General features: G+C 44.5%; 1 protein-coding gene across 1 annotated transcript in view; it reads right to left on the reverse strand.

Moving 5' to 3' along the window:
• Positions 1-26,573, reverse strand: part of LOC130277467 (carboxylesterase 5A-like) — a 47,742-nt gene that overhangs the window by 6,664 nt on the left and 14,505 nt on the right. The window contains exons 9-12 of the mRNA XM_056528140.1: positions 1,838-1,915; positions 1,610-1,757; positions 1,179-1,331; positions 715-787 (exon numbers count right to left, since the gene is read on the reverse strand). Coding sequence (XP_056384115.1) covers positions 715-787; positions 1,179-1,331; positions 1,610-1,757; positions 1,838-1,915 — 452 coding nt within the window. The remainder of the gene's footprint in view (positions 1-714; positions 788-1,178; positions 1,332-1,609; positions 1,758-1,837; positions 1,916-26,573) is intronic.

The raw sequence follows: 26,573 nt of genomic DNA on the forward strand, positions 1-26,573 counted from the left end.
ACACACACACTGCGAGCACACACACACACTGCGAGCACACACACACACTGCGAGCACACACACTCTGCGAGCACACACACACACTGCGAGCACACACACACACACACTGCAAGCACACACACACACACACACTGCAAGCACACACACACACACACACACTGCAAGCACACACACACACTGCGAGCAGTGGTATTCCCTTTCTACTCCTTTCCCGCTCATAGCAGCATTGACCTCCCAACAACCTTTTCTTATAGTAGCTACATTCATCCTCTCTTACCGGTTCTCGCCCCCATTAGCAGGAACATATACCCCACCATTTTCCTCGAGACTGAGACAGAGACAAGACTGAGGCTGGAGATAACAAGGAGACAGTCAGAAGAGTTTTTGCCTTTTCTGCAACTCTTCTGCAGTCTCCAGGTCTCATGTGAACTGCTCCCTGGATGCAGGAACCGTGGCACTTATGTCATGAATAGAATATCATTCCAGGTCCTTTACCAATTCTAACCAAAGGAGCTGCACAAATAATCCTTCGCTGGCATTATCAGTGGAGTTTTTGCTTTAAAGTACCTGCTTTGTGCCAATGCACCCTATCAGCCAGTTCGCTGTGTCTCATAGTTTGAAACTACGGCTGTATAAATACCTTGAAATCTGGCAGCTTCAGTTCCAGGCCCATATATGTACAGAGATGTTTAAGATGCTATAATGATGTCTTACCCATTGCGGGCAAAGTTGGCCCAGTATTTCATGACTGTTTTACTGAGGGCTTTCTCTTCATTGGAAACATCACCTTTTAAATAAAACAAATTTCTATTAATCATAGCAGTCTGTTCTGGGTTTACTGCTTTATATTACATAAGGTAATGTTGCCAGAAGTGGGCAAAAAATCCAACATGGCTGATCCTGTCTTTCCACCTAACAATAAACAGCTGGTAGGGTTTGTGAATGCCCATACCATCAGTTATGCTCAGACTTGGAGAACCAGCAGGTCTTATGTTGGGTAATTTGCCTGAGGTGGTAATGTGTCTGCTTTAAGAGACTGACAAACTAGTGTATGGAGGTAGCACTCAAATGCAGGCTCTTTTTGCATCTGGAAGAAAGCTATTTTGCATACTAACATGAGTCTATAAAGCCAACTAGTTCTTTAACCATTACAGCTAACATTGATGCCATTCATTTACCCAAGGAGAAGAATGTGCCATCACTTAGAAATGGTCCTCCAAACACAAACATCAGCTCATCTGCATGGTCAGATTTCACAAAATCAGGTCTTAAATCCTTCAATATTGACGGGCGGTGCTGGAACTCATAGAAGAAGACGGAATATCCTGAATCTGTGGAGAAAGGTCATGTGAACTATCCAATCCAAGCTATCAAAATCCATCCATCAGGGCAGGATAACTTCAGAATCTCCATTATTTAACATTAAACACCCCATCAGCCTTTTTAAGACATTGATAAATCTTCTTCATCCAGTTACCAACACTGACATTTCCACATTAAGGGTACAGTTCTGTCACGTATATTCCTCATTTTTCCATGTGCAGAGCGATTCTGATCTTTAAGAAACTATAAAAGATAATACATTAATATTCAAAAGCATTTATTGCACCTCGGTGATATCTCGCTGCTCTAAGAGATGGGATAACCATAGAGACATCCCCAAAGAGATCCAGGAATCTGTTTCTGAGCTCTGCAGGGTCATCTGTGTCCCCGAAATATTCATCAAGTAATGAGGGGATCATGTGGGTGGTGATACCCTGCAATAACACAGCGTCAATGTTAGAGTCAGTCCTACAATAAATAAATATACCATATTCTGCAGGAATGAAAGTCTCACCAGGTGTGGAAAATTCCTTAGTGTTGCTTGCACTGTTTCTTTATCCATCTCCTCCAATATGTCAGAGGCATTAAGGAGCTGATGACAAGAACAAGCATTGCCATCAACATTCAACTCAGACTAAGTAGTTTGTATACTTGTCAAGTATTTAAAGCCCTGGTCACTGAGGACCTTCATTATATAGACCACACAAAAAAATTAATGCACATAAAAATCAAGTCGACATTGACCTACACATTACAGGTTCAATTAGGCAAAACCTGCACCAGTGTACAGTGGGGATCAAAAGCTTGGGCACCTCAGGTAAAAATTTGTATTAATGTGCATAAAGAAACCAAGGAAAGATGGAAAAATCTCCAAAAGGCATCAAATTACAGATTAGACATTCTTATAATATGTCAACAAAAGTTAGATTTTTTTTCCATCATTTACACTTTCAAAATAACAGAAAACAAAAAAATGGCGTCTGCAAAAGTTTGGGCACCCTGCATAATCTATAGCATGCACTGCCCCCTTTGCAAAGCTGAGACCTGCCGGTGTCATGGATTGTTCTCAATCATCATCTGGGAAGACCAGATGATGTTAATCTCAAAGGTATTAAATGCCCAGACTCATCTGAGCTTGCCCCAACAATCAGCACCATGGGCTCTTCTAAGCAGTTGTCTAGAAATCTAAAACTGAAAATAGTTGACGCTCACAAAGCTGGAGAAGGCTATAAGAAGATAGCAAAATGTTTTCAGATGTCAATATCCTCTGTTTGGAATGTAATTAAGAAATGGCAGTCATCAGGAACAGTGGAAGTTAAAGCAACATCTGAAAGACCAAGAAAAATATCAGACAGAACAGCTTGCAGGATTGTGAGAAAAACTATTCAAAACCCACGTTTGACTGCACAATCCCTCCAGAAAGATCTGGCAGACACTGGAGTTGTGGTACACTATTCCACTATAAAGAGATACTTGTGCAAATATGGTCTTCATGGAAGAGTCATCAGAAGAAAACCTCTTCTACATCCTCACCATAAAAATCAGCATTTGAACTTTGTAAATGAACATATAGACAAGCCTGATGCATTTTGGAAACAAGTTCTGTGGACCGATGAGGTTAAAATTGAAATTTTTAGCCGGAAAGGTACATTTGGAGAAGGGGAACAGAATTTAATGAAAAGAACCTCTGTCCAACTGTTAAGCATGGGGGTGAATCAATCATGCTTTGAGGTTGTATTGCAGCCAGTGGCACAGGGAACATCTCATGAGTAGAAGGAAAAATGAATTCAATAACATTTCAGCAAATTTTGGATGCTAACTTGATGCCATCTGTGAAAAAGCTGAAGTTAAAGAGAGGATGGCTTCTACAAATGGATAATGATCCTAAACACACCTCGAAATCCATGGGCGATTACATCAAGAGGCGTAAACTGAAGGTTTTGCCATGGCCTTCACAATCTAGTGACCTCAACACAATTGAAAATCTATTGATAGACCTTAAAAGAACAGTGCGTGACAGACAGACCAGAAAACTTTTGTAAGGAAGAATGGGCAAAGATACCTCAAACAAGAATTGAAAGACTCTTGGCTGGCTACAAAAAGCGTTTACAAGCTGTGATACTTGCCAAAGGGGGCAGTACAAGATATTAAAATTTTTTTGTTTTCTGTTACTTTGAAAGTGTAAATGATGGAAATAAAATCTAACTTTTGTTGACATATTATAAGAATGTCTAATCTGTAATTTGATGCCTTTTGGAGATTTTTTCCATCTTTCCTTGGCTTCTTTATGCACATTAAAGGGGTACTCCGGCGCTAAGACATCTTATCCCCTATCCAAAGGATGGGGTATAAGATGCCTGATCGCGGGGGTCCTGCCGCTGGGGACCCCCGTGATCTTCCACACCGCACCCCGTTAGAATCAGCCCCCGGAGCGTGCTCGCTCCGGGTCTGATTGCTGGCGATCACAGGAACGGCGCATGGTGACGTCACGGCTCTGCCCCCGTGTGACGTCACGCTCCGCCCCCTCAATGAAAGCCTATGGGAGGGGGCATGACAGCTCCGCTCCGGGAGCACGCTCCGGGGGCTGATTCTAATGGGGTGTGGTGTGGAAGATCACGGGGGTCCCCAGCGGCGGGACCCCCGCCATCTGGCATCTTATCCCCTATCCTTTGGATAGGGGATAAGATGTCTCAGCGCCGGAGTACCCCTTTAATACAAATTTTTACCTGGGGTGCCCAAACTTTTTATCCCCACTGTAAAGCATGGCGCCATGGCTTTCTCTGAGCCTGCACCATGACTTTATTTAAACTACACTCACTATTCTGCTGGTGGAGTCACTGTGTACATACATTACATTACTTATCCTGTACTGAACATGATTTAAAGCATGTCTTATATTCCTGAGCTGCACTTACTGTTCTGCTGGGGGAGTTTCTGTGTGTGTATATATTATGTATCTTGTACTGATTCTAAGTTATTGCCTGTAATTCTTTTATTTTAAAATAGAAACCATTACAATAATAACAATAAACAATAGCATAACAATAATACAAATAACATATATCTGCACAATATATACAAAAATTAGTCCATAAATGTATTGGCTGGTCCAGCTTCATTTTTACCAAACGCAGTAGAAATGTCACCAAAGGCGGCACTTCTTAAGATCCCGTTCTTTATTGTGGATGAATATAATAGATATAAAACATAACATAAAAACACACACTGCAAACTACTGAACACTATTATTTTTGAACCAGTATATAAAATTGTTTGCATTTTCATTTTTTACCTCCTTATTTTCTAACAGCTATAACAGTTTTTTTTTCCATCAGAAGAGCCCTATACGGGCTTGTTTTTTTTTTTTTTTAACATTTTTTTTATGACCAATTGCACTTTGTAATGAAAGCATTAATTTTACCATAAAATATACAATTGATCCCCACCTTCTGCTTCCTATCACTGGGCCAGTGGCTAACCCATTTTTATATATATCCTCCCTTAGTCCCAGTTTCCTCATTTTATGTATTATCCTTTTAGGCGCCACAGTATCAAATGCCTTAGAAAAGTCCAATTTTATGGCAAACAGGAGACTCATATTATACAATAATCTTTCTTGTACTGGCTCACAGCAGCAAAGGGTTAACAAGTAAATACAGTGAAAGAAACTTTAGCGCAACCAAACATAGTAACTACAAGTGTCCAATCAGGATAGAGTATAGGGCATGTAAACCCTAAGTCCTAACTGTAAATCCTCTTTCTTTGCTGCTCGCACAGCAGATAAGTACTATTTATTTTCCTTGGTCATATTATTGGTCATTTTATTTAATTACATATGTTTTCATATTTCTATTCTATTTCTTTAATTATTATTGATATTTATTATCATTTGTTATCGTCCTTTTCATCTATACTTAATTATTTATTTACCTTGATATTTTCATTCATATCTATCTATCTATCTATCTATATATATATATATATATATATATATATATATATATATATATACATATGCCATTCTCCTTTAGCATGTTTTAATATTAATTGCCTATATATATTATTGACTTCTCCTTCTGATTTATATATATATATATATATATATATAATAATTTTTTCCCCTTTATTATTGCTTCCGTTATTTCTCCTCAATAATTATCCTCTATCTTCATATATTTCTTTCATACCTTCTTATTTTCTTATGTTCTGGATTCCTTCAAGCTTGTCTTCCTCCTCCTCGTACCGATACTTAGGGCGACACACTTATTTTTCCCTTCTCATCCGTTTCCCCGGCTCCATATTGTCTCTGCTTTCATCAGCCATGTAATCTCGCGTCTTGCTCAATTTCCAGTGCAGTTGGTTGTCCACTGCTGTCTCGGTGCGCTTTCTCCTCAGTCAGGGCTCCGCAGTCAAGCGGTCTAACCTCCCTACTCGCTCCTATATACATCGTATATCTGCAATTTCTCTACATATTTTTATGAAATATATATTTTAATATATACTCATATTTAATTCCATATTTATTATATATTTATGAATACTGAATTCCTTCTGGGCTCTTTTAATCCTTCATTAATTATTTAATTATTTATTTAATTGAGATATATATATATATATATATATATATATATATATATATATATATATTTATTTATTACTCCTATATACATTATCTTGAACATGGCTTCTGATGAAGGAGAAATTTCAGCTGCCATTAAAGACGTTACTTTCCTCACTGAGGATCATATCCATGCAATTGTTAATGACTCTGTTAACAAATCTGTCCATTCATCTGTGTCTAATGTGATTTCCTCTATGCAGGACTCGATCGCTCAATCTGTAGCGATGGCTATATCCAGAGCGATCCCTCATAAATCCTATAATGTGGGTCCATCCTCTCCATCTGATCGCTACTGGTCAGCTAAGGATTCCTCTTCCCATTTGCCTAAAGAAGCTAAAAAGTTTAGGAAGGTAGCCAAAAATAAGTATTACTGTCAGGACGACCCTCCCTCTTCTAAGAGTTAAAAATCGGGTCAAGTACATAAAGTCATTGATAGCTCACATGATAAAAGCAGTAATATTCATGGTGTAAAATCTACACATCATTTGACCCCCACCCATGGGGAAGTATCTTCTAAAAAGGTGTCTAAAGCCTCTGTCAGGAATAAACCTGACTCTTTTGTTCTGTCCTCTGAGGAATCTTCATCTGATTCTTATGCTCATTCAGATCCCGACAATAATTCGGAGTATGAGGTTTCTGATGATCAGGGTGACCGTATGTCTATTCATGCCAACCCTTCTGATCAGATTCTGGATTCTACTGGAGAACCACTATTTGAACCTTAGGCATCCTAGGTCCGGCGAGTGGATGCATCTTCAAAATGTGGCACAATATTTAAAACTCTGGCTAAAAAAGCCCCTAGACAAAATAGCCTGTAACAAATCACGGGCTGAATGCCCAAGGCCTACGCTACCTGAATCTACCACATTGACCCTCGATATTGATCCTATGCTGATCAAATATCTCATGAAATCGGGAAAGAACCCAAAAAAGGGAGTTGATACATAATTTAAGCCCTGTCAGGACAAACCCATGGATTTGTTAGGGCCACTCACAAAAAATATTTGATCTATCCGAAGATGCTCTAATAAATCCATTGACGTTCAGGTGCTTCATGGTTGGATACAGAGGGCGATATGTTTCTTTGGAAACACGAATGCCGCCTTGTGTTCAGAACAGAGAAGTTCCGTTTTAATGTGCATTGAACCGCAACTTACTTACCGAGCTTTCTTTGAACTTTGTTCCCCGTCTGAGAATTTCCTTTTTGGTGAATCTTTCATTAAGGAAATCAACAAATATGTGAGTTTGTTTTCATGTCTTGATAAAGCCCAGATTAATCTTAGAAAGGTTTTTAGGAGTTGAGTTTTCACCAGGGCCGGGAAAGGTTGTTCTCTCGGCCGTGATTACCATGACCGCCAATACTTTAGAGGCCCCCCTACACCCAAACCCAATCAACCAACTGGATCCTTCAATCCCAGTCCGTTCTTCCCCTATCGTGGATGGTCTATCTTCCCGACTATCTTCACGTATGTGCGACTCGAACACCTTTTTCCCAACTTCCTCTAGGAGGCAGACTCCAACATTTTATCCATGTTTGGACTACAATTACATCAGATTCGTGGATTCTGAACACTGTCGCAGGATACCAAATAGAGATAATTTCTCCTCCTGTACAAACCTCCCTTCCACATCCCATCCAATTTTCCACTCTAGATCAATATCAATAATAGAACTTCAAAACAAACATGCCATCATTGCCGTCTTTCTACATGATTTCTAAGCAACCTTTTATTAGTAAAAAAGAAAGACGGGGGTCACAGACCAGTAATAAATTTACGTTGTCTCAACAACTTTGTAAGATACCGTCACTTCAAAATGGAAGGGATTCATCTTTTAGGAAACCTATTGATTCCAGGAGACTGGTTGATAAAGATAGATCTCAAAGATTCATATCTTACTGTACCCAATAATCCAACTTTTCAACCTTACCTCCAATTTTGTTGGAAAAATCAATTTTGGCAATTCACTTGCCTACCCTTTGGCCTAGCCTCAGCTCCAAGGTGTTTCACCAAACTCATGAAACCAGTTGTAGCTCTATTGAGAGTTCAAGGAGTTTGTCTCGGACGGCATCCTTATTATGGCTCAATCCTTATACCTCATTTGCCATCACATGCAATGGACTCTGTCCTTAAGCTCAGATCTCTGATTCCTGATAAACTACAAAAAATCCGTATTGACCCTCTCGAGGGAAGTAGAATTTCTAGGTTTTATGGTGAATACTAGAGATGCACAGAAAGGGAAATTTGGGGCGAAACCGAAATTTAGGCTGTCCGTGGCCGAAAACCGAAAATACATTGCCTCACCCACTTTTTTTCAATATAGTTTTTGTAAAATTGTATTATCAGAATTTTTTAGTTACTGATGTACTTGACGGTGACACCGGAATACATACAGGGTGGCTATGGAAAGGAGCTTGTGACATCATAGCACCACCCCCTCCCTGATGTCACAGGGGGCGGGGCTATGATGTCTCAAGCTCCCGGCGCCGGCTCCAGCGTTCAGAACTGTTTGTTCCAAATGCCGAGCAGCGGAGTACCCCTTTAAAATGTTATCTTCTGACCCCTATAACTTTCTTATGTTTCCCATATATGGGGTTGTATAGGGGCTAATATTTTGTGCTGTATTTTTTTGTGATCCGTATTTTTTATCAGTACCATTTTTATTTTGATGGGTACTTTTTGGATTAACAATAGGTAAACATACCTGCCGAACAGTATGTCAATCGTCTAGGCGGTACAAAGTCAAAGCTCTTGGCAGACATTGCAAAAGAGTTTTGGCATTTTTGTCTGGACAGAGATATTGCCCTTCAATCGGAATATCTTCCCGGTCTTTCGAATTCCATAGCCGATTGGAATTCCAGATATCTGGTCGACAAAAGCAATTGGCAATTAGATCAGTCAATCTTCAGTGACATCAACTATCCCTGGGGACCTCTTTATCTAGATCTCTTTGCATCCCGATTGAATCATTAAATTCCTCGGTTTTTCAGCTGGCGCCCCGATCTGGCGGCAGCAGGGGTGGATGCTTTTCTTCAATCTTGGCCATCAGAGACTCTTTATGCATTTCCTCCATTTTCTCTGTTCCCGAGAGTCTTTCTTCACACTCTATCCCAGAAGTCAACAGTTGTCCTGATAACTCCTTGGTGGTTGACTCAACCCTGGTTTCCCCAGGCATTGAGTATGTAGATAGACTTTCCTTGAATTCTTCCAATCTTCCCTACTCTACTTCTCGATCCTTTCAGGAACCCTCATCCTCTTGTTCTTTCGAAAACCCTATATCTTGTAGCATGGTTGATCTCGGGTCTTCCTCATCTTTCCGAGGCCTTTCTCAAGTAACTAGAGACATCCTCTCCAATGCCTGGTCTCCAGGTACCAGGTCTGCATACAGATCAGCCTGAAAACTTTGGGTACATTGATGCTCTCAATGGGATTTGGATCCCATTCTTTCCCCTTTGTCCCACATCTTAAATTATCTTTCAGACTCTTTTGACTCAGATAAAGCCTATAGGACCATTGTTTGCCATTCCGCCATTTCATCTAATCCTATACCTGTTGACTCTATTCTAATAGGAAAACTTCCTTTGGTTTGCAGATTGATGAAAGGCATAAGATTCCGTAAAACTCCCTTTTCTAAATATACTTCTACCTGGGATGTTAATTTAGTCCTCTCTTTTATTGATGTCCTAGGGGATAATGATTCTTTGTCTCTGAAATTATTATATTTTAAGATTACCATGCTATTATGTTTAATCTCTTTTAAAAGAGTTTCTGATGTAAAAGCTCTCAACATTTCTCATAGATGCTTTTCTCCTCAGGGAGTTCATTTCTCTATTAATAGGCATACTAAAACTAATTAACATTCTGTCTTCTATCCAAGTTTCCCACATAATCCTAAGTTATGTGTAGTACGTTGCTTTCAAATTTATGAATTAAAGACGTATTCCTTCAGATCTTTTTCTCAATTACTTTTATCCTATTGCAAACCTCATCTTCTAGTTTCCTCCGCCACTCTAGCTAGATGGATAAAACAGCTTATGCATTTGGCGGGTATTGATACCTCTGTTTTTGGTGCTCACTCTACAAGAGGTGCTATGCCCACCAAAGTCCTTCAATCTGGAGGTTCTCTAGCTGATCTCCTCAAAGTGGCAAATTGGTCTTCAGAATCCACTTTTAAAACTTATTATTTTAGACCTTCTACCTATGTTTCTATAGTTGTATTTTAATGCTCTCTGTTATTGTATGTAAATATTTATACTGACTTTATATTGTCTAAGCTTAAAACTCGCATAATATGAGCCTCCCATTTGCCATAAAAATGGAGATTTTCCAAACCTTTGTGACGGAAAATATAGATTATACAACATTCACGGCTTCACCCCAGTCCAGTCTATAACTGACCTCCTCATAGAATCTGATAAGATTAGTCTGCTAGGACCGATCCAGCATAAACCCATGTTTGTGTTGTGTTCGAAGTTTTTTAATTTTTTTATTGAGATACTCAGTAGTAGCATCTCTCAGAAACCACTCAAAAATCTTAACTACAACAAATGTTAAACTTACAGGCCAGTAGTTCACAGGATCCCTTTTTGACCCCTTTTGAATATTGGCACCACATTTTCTAAGCACCAGTCCTGTGGAACAATCCCTGTCATTGCAGAACCTTTAAAGGGGTACTCCGCCCCTAGACATCTTATCCCCTTTTCAAAGGATAGGGTATAAGATGTCTGATCACGGGGTCCTGGAGCTGGGAACCTCGTGATCTCTGTGCAGGACCTGGCGTTCGCTTAGAACACTGGGTGCAGGCAGCGAGGTTTTGATGTCACGGCCACGCCCCTCGTGACATCACACCACTCCCCCTCAATGAAAGTCTATGGGAGTGGGCATGTAGACCGTCCCGCCGCCTCCCAAAGACTTGCATTGACGTCACGACCCCGCCGCCCGTTTCAAGTGTTTCAAACACTGGGGCAGCGGAGAATCCCTTTAATAAAAGCAATAAGGGTTTTCTAGCATGGTGCTTAATTTGTGCAAAGCTCTGGGATAGATGCCATCTGGGCCTGGTGATTTGTGTGTTTTATTGTTAATAAGGTGGTGCCACACTTCTTGTTGGGTTAAACAGGTGAGATTTGCTGGAGAATTTTTTATCTCCTTATCCTCTTTCACCATTACACCCAGATTATTTCTTGGGGGGGGGTCAACATGTTTAGTTTAACCCCTTAAGGATTTAGGACGTACCTGTACGTCCTAAGCCCGCTCCCGGTGTTAAAAACGGGGTCACGCCGTGACCCCACATCACACCGGGTCGGTCCCGGCTGCTAATCATAGCCGGGACCCTGGGCTAACAGCACGTGGCATCGATCGTTGTGCCGCGCGCTGTTAACCCTTCAGACGCGGCGATCAAAGTTGACCGCCGTGTCTGAAAGTAAACGCTTCCCGGCAGCTCAGTCGGGCTGATCGGGACATCGCTATAAAATTGCCATGTTCCGATCAGCTGGAACGCAGGCTGAGGTCTCCTTACCTGTGTCTGCGGCGTCTGATCGGGTTTTGATTGCTCCAAGCCTGAACTACAGGCTTGAGCAATCGAGACCCTATCTCGCTGATCCGTGCAGAGCTATGGCTCTGCAGGGATCAGCATAAGAGATCAGTGTGTTCAGTGCTATAGCTCCCTATGGGAGCTATAGAACTGCAAAAAAAATGTGAAAAAAAAAAGTTAACAAAGGTCATTTAACCCCTTCCCTAATAAAAGTTCAAATCACCCCCCTTTTCCCATAAAAAAAAAACGTGTAAATAAAAATAAACATATAGTCCGAACTATAAAAATATATATTTAATTAAACCGCACGTCAATGACGTCCGCGCAAAAAAAATTCCAAAGTCCCAAATAACGTATTTTTGGTCGCTTTTTATATCATGAAAAAATTAATAAAAAGCGATCAAAAAGTCCGATCACTACAAAAATTGTACCGCTAAAAACGTCAGATCACGGCGCAAAAAATGAGCCCTCATACCGACCGAAACAAAAAATTCTTTGTGAGGCAAAATTGATTACATTGATACCCAAATTATATAGGTTATATTTTGTTTTCCTACTTTTAAAAAATTATAGTTTTTTGTAAGAAAATTAGTATGCTTAAAGTTGTCCTATCCGCACAAGGTGATACCACATATGTTTATGTTGTTTTTTGTTTTCATTTTTTTAAAAAGGGGTCATTCACATTCATTAACTTAATTTTTTACATTTTTTTCACACTTTTTTTTTGTCGGCACCGATTGACTTTCAATTGCAAACTCTGAATGTGCTGTGCCATAGCACATCATTGATTAGTGTTATCAGTGCTCCATTTGTACAGGCTGCTGAGGCTGCCTGCGCATTTGGATGGGATGGAGCTAGGTGAGGAACCTCCACCCATCTTCTCAGCTGATATGGACCCTGATCAGGCCCACTGTGTTACCTCACATTTTTAGTAGCTGATAAGGGTTGATGCTGGACATCACCCTGATCAGTGATAGTAGCTGGGACAACAAACCACATATGATGTGTGCTTAAAGGGGTACTTTGTTTTTGTTTTTTTAACAAATCAACTGGTGCCAGAAAGTTATACAAATTTGGAAATTACTTCTATTAAAAAATCTTATCCCTTCCTGTACTTATCAGCTGCTGTATGCTCCAAAGGAAGTTTTATAGTTTTTTTTCAATCTGACCACAGTGCTCTCTGCTGCCACCTCTTTCCATGTCAGGAACTGTCCTGACATGGACTGAGGTTTCAGCAGAGAGCACTGTGGTCAGATTGGAAAGAACTACACAACTTCCTCTGTAGCATACAGTAGCTGATATGTACTGGAAGGATTAAGATTTTTTAAATAGAAGTAATTTACAAATCTGTATGGCAACAGATGATTTGAAAAGATATGTTTTCCATCGGTGTAAACCTTGAACTCCTGTGTGTGCTTCATAGACCACTAGGGGTAAAGAGGTTATTTATATATTAATAAACCAGAAGATGGCCATACAGGGGGACATTTATCAAGGGGTTTAGTAAGGTTTTCTTTACTATAATTGTCGCAAAATTGTCGCAACTGCGACTACGTGTGTTTTCGTGCGACAATTTGCATGAAGAACAAGAAAAGCAAGAAAATTCAAACTTGCTTACGTAGTAAATTTTTCAAAATGGATTTGCTTTAGTCAGGTAGTTATTAACTGCGACAGTCGCAGCTGCGCAATAAAATGTCGCAACAGCCGTAAAAATTGACTATATTTACTCCAGCTCCAACATGGAGCAGGAAAAGCTACTGCCGCCCAGGCTCCGACATACTTTCTCCCCGCTACCCTCACTTCGCTACAGGGACACACAACTCCCATCTGTCTGCTAACCGTTGCAAGACTACAAGTCCCAGCATGCCCTTACAGTGAGGACACTTGTAGCAGCGGGAGCTGAGCGGCGCGGGCGGGAGACAAGGGGGATGTATATCAGTGTCCCCATCATTATTAAGTGAGGGTAGCGGGGAGGCAGTATGAGGAGCCCGGGCGGCTGCACTGTAATGTCAGCCCAGGCTCCTTATAACATATACCGGCACCGCAGACTCCAAAATCCCCTGCTGTCATTTCACATTTCCCGCTGGGTCCTGTGATTGGCCAGGACTAGCAGCCAATCACAGGACCCGACCGGAACATTGACATAACATTAGGGGATATAGGAGTCTGTCAGGGGGGGTCCTTCAGCATGCCCCCCCCCCCCCGGCCTTCACCTGGCCTAACTGTCCGTAACACATCCCCCCCCCCCGATCTTCACCTGCACTGTGCCCGGCCTCCGCCCCCCCCCCCGGCTTTCACCCAAATCCCCCCCCCCCTCCGGCCTTCACCTGCACTGTGCCTGGCCTCCGCTCCCACGTCTTCGGTTGCGCCGGCCTCCGCTCCCACGTCTTCGGTTGCGCCGGCCTGACGTCCCTCCGTCAGTGACGTCAGGGTGCCCGGAGAGTAGGAGCGCTGCTTTGGATGGGTGAGTGTGTGTGTCTGTCTCTCTGTCTGTCTCTATCTCTGTCTGTGTGTCTCTGTCTGTGTGTGACTGTGTGTGTGTGTGACTCTCTGTGTGTGTGTGTGACTATGTATGTGTGACTCTGTGTGTGACTCTATGTGTGTGTGTGTGTGACTGTGTGTGTGTGACTGTGTGTGACTCTCTGTCTGTGTGTGTGTCTGTGAGTGTGTTGTGTGTCTCTCTGACTGTGTGTGTGTGTTTGTGTGTGTGTCTCTCTGTGTGTCTCTCTTTGTAGGACTACAACTCCCAGCATGTCCTTACTGTAAGGACATGCTCGGAGTTGTAGTTGTGCAGTGCAGGCTAATGACAAGCTTGTCCCCTGCCCCCAGCTGCAGGACTACAACTCCCAGCATGTCCTTACTGTAAGGGCATGCTGGGAGTTGTAGTCCTGCAGCTGGGGGCAGGGGACAAGCTTGTCACTTGCCTACACATCTCCTGCACCACACAACTACAACTCCCAGCATGTCCTTACTGTAAGGGCATGCTGGGAGTTGTAGTCATGTGGGGCGGGAGATGTACGAGCAGGTGATAATAAATGTACTAACCCATTTTTTGTGTTTTTTTTTATCTTCTCATTTCAGATCCGTGTATCCTGTGGACTCCTTCGGATTCGGTGGACTACTTCGATGACCAGCGTTTTTCTTTGTTTTATTTTAATAAAATGGTTAATGAGGGCTTGTGGGGGATTGTTTTTTGTAATAACATTTTTTTTAAACCTGTTGTGATTTTTTATTACTTTACTTGACAGGCTGAGTAGTGGAAGCTGTCTTATAGGCGGAGTCCATTACTAAGCAGGGCTTAGCGTTAGCCACAAAAACAGCTAGCGCTAACCCCCAATTATTACCCCTGTACCCAACGCCACAGGGGTGCCGGGAAGAGCTGGTACCAACAGGCCTGGAGTGTCAAAAATGGCTTTCCTGGGCCTAGGCGGTAACAGGCTGGCGTTATTTAGTAACTATGGTCCTCGCCCACCCTGGTAATGTCAGGCTGTTGCTGTTTGGTTGGTATTTGGTTGGCATTTGGTTGGCATAGGGGACCCTATGCGTTTTTTTTTAAATAAATAATTAAATATTTTAAAAAACGCATAGGGTCCCCCCTATTTTTATTCTCAGCCAAATACCAACCAAACAGTAACAGCCTGACATTACCAGGGTGGGCGAGGACCATTGTTACTGGCCCTCCCTAGCCTAAATAATGCCAGCCTGTTACCGCCTAGGCCCAGGAGTACCCCGGCACCACTGTGGCCATGGGTACAGGGGTTAGCGCTAGCTGTTTTTGTTGCTAACGCTAAGCCCGGCTTAGTAATGGACTTCATCTATAAGACAGCTTCCACTACTAATCCTGTCAAGTAAAGTTAGAAAAAAACACAAAGGTTTAAAAAAAAATTTTATTACAAAAAAACACTCCCCCAGAAGGCCTCGTTAACCATTTTATTAATATCGAGCACAGAAAACGCTGGTCATCGAAGTAGTCCACCGAATTCGAAGGAGTCCACAGGATACACGGATCTGAAATAAGAAGTAAAAAAAAAATTAGTAAGTACATTTAGGTAGAAAAATCAGTGGTAAAAAAAAATGTAATAAATACACACACACACACGTATATATATATATATATATATATATATATATATATAGATTAGTTAGGAGTAGCCGTATTAGTCCAGTGATGCTTTATATATATATATATATATATATATATATATATATATATTGCTGCAAAGTGGTGTTCTGTAGTCATTATTTGTTTTTTGCCTATGTATGTGTTACGCCGAGCGCTCCGGGTCCCCGCTCCTCCCCGGAGCGCTCGCTACACTTCCCTCACTGCAGCGCCCCGGTCGGTTCCACGGACCCGGGGCGCTGCGTTACCACCTCCGGCCGGGATGCGATTCGCGATGCGGGTAGCGCCCGCTCGCGATGCGCACCCCGGCTCCCGTACCTGACTCGCTCCCCGTCAGTTCTGTCCCGGCGCGCGCGGCCCCGCTCCCTAGGGCGCGCGCGCGCCGGGTCTTTGCGATTTAAAGGGCCACTGCACCGCTGATTGGTGCAGTGGTTCCAATTAGTGTTTACACCTGTGCACTTCCCTATATCACCTCACTTCCCCTTCACTCCCTCGCCGGATCTTGTTGCCCTAGTGCCAGTGAAAGCGTTCCTTGTGTGTTCCTTGCCTGTGATTCCAGACCTTCTGCCGTTGCCCCTGACTACGATCCTTGCTGCCTGCCCCGACCTTCTGCTACGTCCGACCTTGCTTCTGTCTACTCCCTTGTACCGCGCCTATCTTCAGCAGCCAGAGAGGTTGAGCCGTTGCTAGGGGATACGACCTGGTCACTACCGCCGCAGCAAGACCATCCCGCTTTGCGGCGGGCTCTGGTGAAAACCAGTAGTGACTTAGAACCGATCCTCTAGCACGGTCCACGCCAATCCCTCTCTGGCACAGAGGATCCACCACCTGCCAGCCGGCATCGTGACAGTAGATCCGGCCATGGATCCCGCTGAAGTTCCTCTGCCAGTTGTCGCTGACCTCACCACGGTGGTCGCCCAGCAGTCACAACAGATTGCGCAACAAGGCCAACAGCTGTCTCAACTGACTGTTATGCTACAACAGTTACTACCACAGCTCCAGCAATCATCTCCTCCGCCAGCTCCTGTACCTCCTCCGCAGCGAGTGGCCGCTTCTGGAATACGACTATCCTTGCCGGATAAATTTGATGGGGACTCTAAGTTTTGCCGTGGCTTTCTTTCCCAATGTTCATTACACTTGGAGATGATGTCGGACCAGTTCCCCACTGAAAGGTCTAAGGTGGCTTTCGTAGTCAGCCTGCTGTCTGGAAAAGCCCTGGCTTGGGCCACACCGCTCTGGGACCGCAATGACCCCGTCACTGCCTCTGTACACTCCTTCTTCTCGGAAATTCGAAGTGTCTTTGAGGAACCTGCCCGAGCCTCTTCTGCTGAGACTGCCCTGTTGAACCTGGTCCAGGGTAATTCTTCCGTTGGCGAGTATGCCGTACAGTTCCGTACCCTTGCTTCAGAATTATCCTGGAATAATGAGGCACTCTGCGCGACCTTTAAAAAAGGCCTATCCAGCAACATTAAAGATGTTCTGGCCGCACGAGAAATCCCTGCTAACCTACATGAACTCATCCATCTTGCCACTCGCATTGACATGCGTTTTTCCGAACGGCGTCAGGAGCTCCGCCAGGATATGGACTCTGTTCGCACGAGGCGTTTCTTCTCCCCGGCTCCTCTCTCCTCTGGTCCCCTGCAACCTGTTCCTGTGCCTCCCGCCGTGGAGGCTATGCAGGTCGACCGGTCTCGCCTGACACCCCAAGAGAGGACACGACGCCGCATGGAGAATCTCTGCCTGTACTGTGCTAGTACCGAACACTTCCTGAAGGATTGTCCTATCCGTCCTCCCCGCCTGGAAAGACGTCCGCTGACTCCGCACAAAGGTGAGACAGTCCTTGATGTCTACTCTGCTTCTCCACGTCTTACTGTGCCTGTGCGGATGTCTGCCTCTGCCTTCTCCTTCTCTGCTGTGGCCTTCTTGGACTCTGGATCTGCAGGAAATTTTATCCTGGCCTCTCTCGTCAACAGGTTCAACATCCCGGTGACCAGTCTCGCCAGACCCCTCTACATCAATTGTGTAAACAATGAAAGATTGGACTGTACTATACGTTTCCGCACGGAGCCCCTTCTAATGTGCATCGGATCTCATCACGAGAGGATTGAACTGTTGGTCCTCCCCAATTGCACTTCTGAAATCCTTCTTGGACTTCCCTGGCTTCAACTCCATTCCCCAATCCTGGATTGGTCCACTGGGGAGATCAAGAGTTGGGGGCCCTCTTGTTCCAAGGACTGCTTAAAACCGGTTCCCAGTAAACCTTGCCGTGTCCCTGTGCTTCCTCATGTAACCGGTCTCCCTAAGGCCTATATGGACTTTGCGGACGTTTTTTGCAAAAAACAAGCTGAGACTCTACCTCCTCACAGGCCTTATGATTGTCCCATTGACCTCCTCCCGGGCACTACTCCACCCCGGGGCAGAATCTATCCTCTGTCCGTCCCAGAGACTCTTGCCATGTCTGAATACGTCCAAGAAAATTTAAAAAAGGGCTTTATCCGTAAATCCTCCTCTCCTGCCGGAGCCGGATTTTTCTTTGTGTCCAAAAAAGATGGCTCTCTACGTCCTTGCATTGACTACCGCGGTCTTAATAAAATCACGGTTAAGAACCGCTACCCCCTACCCCTCATCTCTGAACTCTTTGATCGTCTCCAAGGTGCCCATATTTTTACCAAACTGGACTTAAGAGGTGCTTATAATCTCATCCGCATCAGAGAGGGGGATGAATGGAAAACGGCATTTAACACCAGAGATGGACACTTTGAGTATCTGGTCATGCCCTTTGGTCTATGCAACGCCCCTGCCGTCTTCCAAGACTTTGTTAATGAAATTTTTCGTGATCTCCTATACTCCTGTGTTGTTGTATATCTGGACGATATCCTGATTTTTTCTGCCAATCTTGAAGAACACCGCCAGCATGTCCGTATGGTTCTTCAGAGACTTCGTGATAATCAACTCTATGCCAAAATAGAGAAATGTCTGTTTGAATGCCAATCTCTTCCTTTTCTAGGATACTTGGTCTCTGGCCAGGGACTACAAATGGACCCAGATAAACTCTCTGCCGTCTTAGATTGGCCACGCCCCTCCGGACTCCGTGCCATCCAACGTTTTTTGGGGTTCGCCAATTATTACAGGCAATTTATTCCACATTTTTCTACTATTGTGGCTCCTATTGTGGCTTTAACAAAAAAAAATGCCGATCCCAAGTCTTGGCCTCCTCAAGCGGAAGACGCCTTTAAACGACTCAAGTCTGCCTTTTCTTCGGCTCCCGTGCTCTCCAGACCTGACCCATCTAAACCCTTCCTATTGGAGGTTGATGCCTCCTCAGTGGGAGCTGGAGCTGTCCTTCTACAAAAAAACTCTTCCGGGCATGCTGTTACTTGTGGTTTCTTTTCCAGGACCTTCTCTCCGGCGGAGAGGAACTACTCCATCGGGGATCGAGAGCTTCTAGCCATTAAATTAGCACTTGAGGAATGGAGGCATCTGCTGGAGGGATCAAGATTTCCAGTTATTATTTACACCGATCACAAGAACCTCTCCTACCTCCAGTCTGCCCAACGGCTGAATCCTCGTCAGGCCAGGTGGTCTCTGTTCTTTGCCCGATTTAATTTTGAAATTCACTTTCGGCCTGCTGATAAGAACATTAGGGCCGATGCTCTCTCTCGTTCCTCAGATGCCTCTGAAATTGAACTCTCTCCTCAACACATCATTCCTCCTGACTGCCTGATTTCCACTTCTCCAGCCTCCATCAGGCAAACTCCTCCAGGAAAGACCTTTGTTTCTCCACGCCAACGCCTTGGGATCCTCAAATGGGGTCACTCCTCCCATCTCGCAGGTCATGCGGGCATTAAGAAATCTGTGCAACTCATCTCTCGCTTCTATTGGTGGCCGACTCTTGAGACTGATGTGGTGGACTTTGTGCGAGCCTGCACTATCTGTGCCCGGGATAAGACTCCTCGCCAGAAGCCCGCTGGTTTTCTTCATCCTCTACCTGTCCCCGAACAACCTTGGTCTCTGATTGGTATGGATTTTATTACTGACTTACCCCCATCCCATGGCAACACTGTTATTTGGGTGGTCGTTGATCGATTCTCCAAAATGGCACATTTCATCCCTCTTCCTGGTCTTCCTTCAGCGCCTCAGTTGGCTAAACAATTTTTTGTACACATTTTTCGTCTTCACGGGTTGCCTACACAGATCGTCTCGGATAGAGGCGTCCAATTTGTGTCTAAATTCTGGAGGGCTCTCTGTAAACAACTCAAGATTAAATTAAATTTTTCTTCTGCATACCATCCTCAATCCAATGGACAAGTAGAGAGAATTAACCAGATCTTGGGTGACTATTTACGACATTTTGTTTCCTCCCGCCAGGATGACTGGGCAGATCTTCTACCTTGGGCCGAATTCTCGTATAATTTCAGAATCTCTGAATCTTCCTCCAAATCTCCGTTTTTCGTGGTGTACGGCCGTCACCCTCTTCCCCCCCTCCCTACCCCCTTGCCCTCTGGTCTGCCCGCTGTGGATGAAATTTCTCGTGATCTTTCCACCATATGGAAAGAGACCCAAAATTCTCTCTTACAGGCTTCTTCTCGCATGAAGAGATTCGCAGATAAGAAAAGAAGAGCTCCTCCCATTTTTTCCCCTGGAGACAAGGTATGGCTCTCCGCTAAATATGTCCGTTTCCGTGTCCCGAGCTATAAGTTGGGACCACGCTATCTTGGTCCTTTTAAAGTTTTGTGTCAAATTAATCCTGTCTCTTACAAACTTCTTCTTCCTCCTTCTCTTCGTATCCCTAATGCCTTTCACGTCTCTCTTCTTAAACCTCTCATCCTCAACCGTTTTTCTCCTAAATCTGTTCCTCCCACTCCTGTTTCCGGCTCCTCGGACATCTTCTCTGTCAAAGAGATCTTGGCCTCCAAAAAGGTCAGGGGAAGAACTTTTTTTTTAGTGGATTGGGAGGGTTGTGGTCCAGAAGAGAGGTCCTGGGAACCTGAGGACAATATCCTGGACAAAAGTCTGATCCTCAGGTTCTCAGGCCCCAAGAAGAGGGGGAGACCCAAGGGGGGGGGTACTGTTACGCCGAGCGCTCCGGGTCCCCGCTCCTCCCCGGAGCGCTCGCTACACTTCCCTCACTGCAGCGCCCCGGTCGGTTCCACGGACCCGGGGCGCTGCGTTACCACCTCCGGCCGGGATGCGATTCGCGATGCGGGTAGCGCCCGCTCGCGATGCGCACCCCGGCTCCCGTACCTGACTCGCTCCCCGTCAGTTCTGTCCCGGCGCGCGCGGCCCCGCTCCCTAGGGCGCGCGCGCGCCGGGTCTTTGCGATTTAAAGGGCCACTGCACCGCTGATTGGTGCAGTGGTTCCAATTAGTGTTTACACCTGTGCACTTCCCTATATCACCTCACTTCCCCTTCACTCCCTCGCCGGATCTTGTTGCCCTAGTGCCAGTGAAAGCGTTCCTTGTGTGTTCCTTGCCTGTGATTCCAGACCTTCTGCCGTTGCCCCTGACTACGATCCTTGCTGCCTGCCCCGACCTTCTGCTACGTCCGACCTTGCTTCTGTCTACTCCCTTGTACCGCGCCTATCTTCAGCAGCCAGAGAGGTTGAGCCGTTGCTAGGGGATACGACCTGGTCACTACCGCCGCAGCAAGACCATCCCGCTTTGCGGCGGGCTCTGGTGAAAACCAGTAGTGACTTAGAACCGATCCTCTAGCACGGTCCACGCCAATCCCTCTCTGGCACAGAGGATCCACCACCTGCCAGCCGGCATCGTGACAGTATGCTAAAAAAAATGGTGTTTAAAAGTGATTTATTGGTTTTTGCTCATGTAAGCCAAATTTATCAACCCCTTGTTATAGTATGATAAATATGTCATACATAAGCAAAAAAATAGCAAGAAAAAAATAACTACAGAACTTGCTTACCAAAGCAACGATGATAAATGTCCCCGACAGTGTGTTAAGATCCTTCACTTGCCTCTCATTTCTCATTCCTGGAAGAATGGCCAAAACCTTCCCCTACCATACAATACCCACAGAGAAGCCCTCTATTTCCAAAGGTTTGCAATATTGGTCTTAGGAAATATATTGGGGGAAATGTATCATTGGTTTTACCCTGGTTTTTTTTGGTGCTGATATGTTGCACGTATTGTCTCAGTTGATTTGTAGAGACTTTTCCTTTAAAAAAAAAAAAAAGGAATCATACAAAGTAGTGCACTGAAGTGTGAAAAAAAATGTGTACTAGCACTTTATTTATCACATGCGATGGAACAGTTTGCCTCAGGAACTGGTCACAGCCGGGACATTTGAGGGCTTCAAAACAGGGTTAGATACATTCCTAGAACAAAATAATATTCAGGGGTACTTCAGTGGAAAAAAATTACAGGACTACAGGAAACGATCTGGGCTGGGTAATGGGACTCACTGAGCCGAACCTGCAATCTGCAAAGAGGTACAGGGAAGGGTCTGTAGATATAACTAACCACTTCTTGCACTTCTTGCTTCTTTGACTCTTCTTGCTCTTTTGGGAGTTCGTCCCCAAATACAAAGTTCTGAGGGCACACTGGGGATTGTAGCATTTAATCTGGCGAATAAGCACCTCTTCCTTCCCGCTGCTGTTACTGTCCTCCCCTGAGTCAGCAGGAATGCAGCTATGTGACACTGCTGGTTGCTTTGCAGTGTACAGGCCGCTTGATGGCTTTTCCTGCTCCCTTGTGGCTCACCTAGCTGCATCAACCTGGGCCTTTCCTCTCTCAGTCATGCCTGGAAACTCACTATCTCCCTGAGGAGTAGAACGCAGGCCCCAGGGGAAAAGGATCTTCCTTGATGCTCAGGAGCACAAACACAACCTCAGCAAAACAGGGCTACACCCAAAGCTTATAAAGCATGGCAAAAATGTACACCCTCGCTGCCTGGTACTCAGCACACCAGGGTGTACATTTACATCCTGCGGGGCATGCGCCCTCCTCAGTCTGTCTCATCCTGGGCCCACCTGAAGCTGCCGTCTGAGTGCCTGAGCTGCTGCTGCTGAATGTCGCAGCACCAGGTCTCATGTTGATTGAAAACACCTGCCACTGCTGCCAGTGCCACCCACCATATAGGTAATCCCCCCCAACCGACCTGCCCCCCCACCTGCCTGTCAGTGCCACCATATATATATAGTTAACCCCCCCCACCTACCTACCCTAATAACCCCCCACCTGCCTACCTCAATAACCCCCCCACCTCATGCCTACCCCAATAATCCCTACCACCTGCCTATCCCAATTATTCCACCCCCCCTGCCTACCCCAATAACTCCCCCTCGGCTCCACATACCTAACCATCTCTTCTACCTAATTACTGTATCCTTAGGGTATGTTCAGATGAGCAGATCCGCCGCCGAAGGACCCCCTACAGGCTGCCTTTAGATGTGCCTGCTCTGAGCAGCACTACGCAGCTACGAGCAGACACACTGCTGCGATGTGCGAGTCGCTGCGCATGTGCGGTGTACTCGCACACATCGCTGCTCCCCCTACTGCCTTAGCTACGCTGAGAGCAGCCACGATGTGCGAGTATACTGTGCATGTGCATGACTACTCGCACATCGCAGGGTGTCTGCTCATAGTGGCATATTGCCGCTCCGAGCAGGTACATCTAAAGGCACCCTGTAGCGGTCCTTCGGCGGCTGATCCGCAGCGTAAAATACACTGTGGATCCGCTCGTCTGAACGTACCCTTAAAGGGGTATTTTGGGTTAGAAAAATGTATCCCTTATCCATAAAATAAGGGATAAAAGTTTAATTGGGGGGGGGGGGGGGGGGTTAGGGAATACATTTTCTTAACACGCAGTACCCCTTAGGGCCTTTAAGTGTCATCCAGATCTTTTTTCAGCCATTATGCCCTTTCTGGTATGATATAGAACAAACTGGACTTACCTTACCTTACTTACCGCTCTTTTGGTGTCCCAGCATCGCCACTCCAGTTCTCCACTGCGGTTCTTCCTGGTTGCCCATGATCAATGTATCAAACTGCAGCTCAGCTAATCACGGCCTTGACCAATGATAGGCTGAGCAGCAGTGTGATGCATTGAGCCCTGGCCCTGGTCTTCATCCTGATGCTTCACATTGTCTCTCAATTTATCACCGAACATTGCAGGACATCACTGCGGCCAGTGATAAGCTGTGACATGTTGACCAGGGTCAACCAGAAAGAAGACAGCAGTGGAGGACTGCAGCAGTGATACCGGGGCACCGAGGAAGCTGCAGCAGGTGAGTGCCATTTGTTGTTTTAGATGCTGGCAGCCCGGGCATAATGGAAGAAAAGTTTTTTGCGCCACCAATTGTACTTTGTAATGAAATCACTCATTGTACCACAAAATCTACAGTGAAATAAAAGTAAAATTAGTTGAAGGGGGAAATAAAACTAAAAAAAGGCCTTTTTGTAAGTTCTGGGGGCTTTCCTTTCCATGCAGTGCACTTTTCAGTAAAAAAAATATAACACTCTTTATTCTATAGGTCCAGATGCTTACAACGATACACAATTTATAAAGTTTTTGTTATATTTTACTGCGTTTGAAAAATTATAACTTTTTGTATGAAAATCAGTGTGCCTAAAATTGTCCTCTTCTGACCCCTATAACTATTCTATTTTTCCACATACAGGGATGTATGAGGGCTCACCTCCAGTGCTCCCACTGTGCTCTTCTCCGGTCCCCGGGTGCAATCCTCTTCCTGAGCTGCAGTGTGACGCTTGGGCCCGGGTTCACATGAGGACCCAGTGTGTCATGCTGCTGCTTAGCTGGCCAAGGCGGGACATCGCTATGGTCAGTGGTTTGCTCAGCAGCAGTATGACACACTGGGCCACGATGTTACTCCGGGCCAAAAACATGCTGCAGCTCAGGAAGAGGATTGCACCCTGGGACTGGAATAGGGCACAGCTGGAGGTGAGTAGAGGTTTTTTTTTTCTATAATGTAGCATGGGCATTCTTCTAATGCCTCCCTGTTTTATCCTCATCCTGTATTATACTCCCAGAGCTGTACTCACTATTCTGCTAGTGAGGTCACTGTGTACATACATTACATTACTTATCCTGTACTGATCCTGAGTTATATTTCATTGTAGTCCAGAGCTGCCACAAATATAAGAGTCAACTCTGTTTCCTTAGGAGACTAGGTAAGTGAACTTCTGCTTCTACGAAAACTAATGTAATGTGATCTTGCATTTACTGCAATGGATAGATCTTTCACAATGGGTGCCACCCATCGGACAAAATCTTAGTATTATAGTAAATACAAGGTCATGTTACGTTATTTATTCGGCACTGATCCTGAGTTATATCCTGTAGATCTTTTATTTAAAAATATAAAACATTACAATAATTATAAACGGCACCATAACAATAATACAAACAACATACAATATATACAAGTAATGAGTCCATATAAATCCTTAAATGTCCATCAAAGTATTTCCTGGTCCAGCCACATTCTCACCAAACACACCACTATAATAACAACCCCACAAATGTAAACTACTAAACACTACTTAATAATAATAACAAATAAAAATCATAATAATTATAACCTTAAAGGGATACTCTGCCCCTAGACATCTTATCCCCTATCCAAAGGATAGGGGATAAGATGTCAGATCGTGGGGGTCCCACCGTTGGGGACCCCCGGGATCTCGGCTGCAAGACCCACCTGTTGCGGCTTCTTGAAACGCTAGAGGTTTCGGCTCCCGACCACGGTGACGCGAGACCGTGACGTCATGACTCCGCCCCCTGTGTGATGTCACGCCCCGCCCCTCAATGCAAGTCTATGGGAGGGGACGTGACAGCTGTCACGCCCCCTCCCGTAGGCTTGCATTGAGGGGGCGGAGCGTGATGTCACAATGCTCCGGCCCCATGATCGATAGTAATCAGACCGGGAGCGAACACGCTCCGGGGACTGATTTTAATGCGGGGCGGCGTGCAAGATCATGGGGGTCCCCAGCGATATGATGTCTAAGCGCCGGAGTACCCCTTCAATACTAATAACTAACCTTAAAACCCCTGCATTTTTATCACCCAAAAAAAATTATAATAATAAAAAAATTATGAATGTGTGTCACAAACCACCAAAACACCACAAACAGAAAATACTAATTATTTTTTTGTGGCCCTGAGCTGGTCCCGCATCCCATGACCCCAGTACATAACAGATGTCCATGAACCAGTCCAGGAGTTTTGGTATATATAGAGTCCCATAGAAACCCCCCCTGCTTTTTCCCACCACCCAACCTAAACTAAACCCCAAAACAATGTGATGATCCAACCCCTAGAAAAAAAATTATATGCCAATATATACAAACATTAAATATATAAACACTAAATATATATAAATGCACAAACAGAAATATATACAAAAATAGTAAAAACTGTACTATACCCCAGAGCCATACTCACTATTCTGCTGGTGGAGTCACTGTGCACATACATTACATTAGGTATCCTGTACTGATCCTGATTCATATTCTGTATTATACTCCACAGCTGAACTCACTATTCTGCTGGTGAGGTCACTGTGTACATACATTATGTTACTTATCTTGTACTGATCCTGAGTTATATTTGGCATTATACTCCACAGCTGCAATTTTCTGGGATTGCTTTGGGCGCAAAGGAGCTAGCTACAGCTCTGATCAATCGGTATCTGAAGTTATGTGGTGGATGTACAGAGACCAATCGGACTACCCCAGTGAACTGGCGGTGGTCCGATCAGTAAAGATAACGCCAGAGCTCCACTCACCTGCTTCCGGCTGTCTGCTGCAACCTTCTCCATTGGTCTGCATTTTAGCAGACTAGAGAAGTAGATAGCATATAAAACTGACCTATTCTATGCATATGCATAACACTGATCAGTATTAGCAACCTAGCGATTGCTATATAATCCCTTATGGGGACTTAAAGGCATTTTTTAAGGCATTTAAGTCAAAAGTTAACATACATTTCATTAGTATTTGG

This window comes from Hyla sarda, chromosome 6 (assembly GCF_029499605.1).
Source record: "Hyla sarda isolate aHylSar1 chromosome 6, aHylSar1.hap1, whole genome shotgun sequence".
Classification (NCBI taxonomy): Eukaryota; Metazoa; Chordata; class Amphibia; order Anura; family Hylidae; genus Hyla; species Hyla sarda.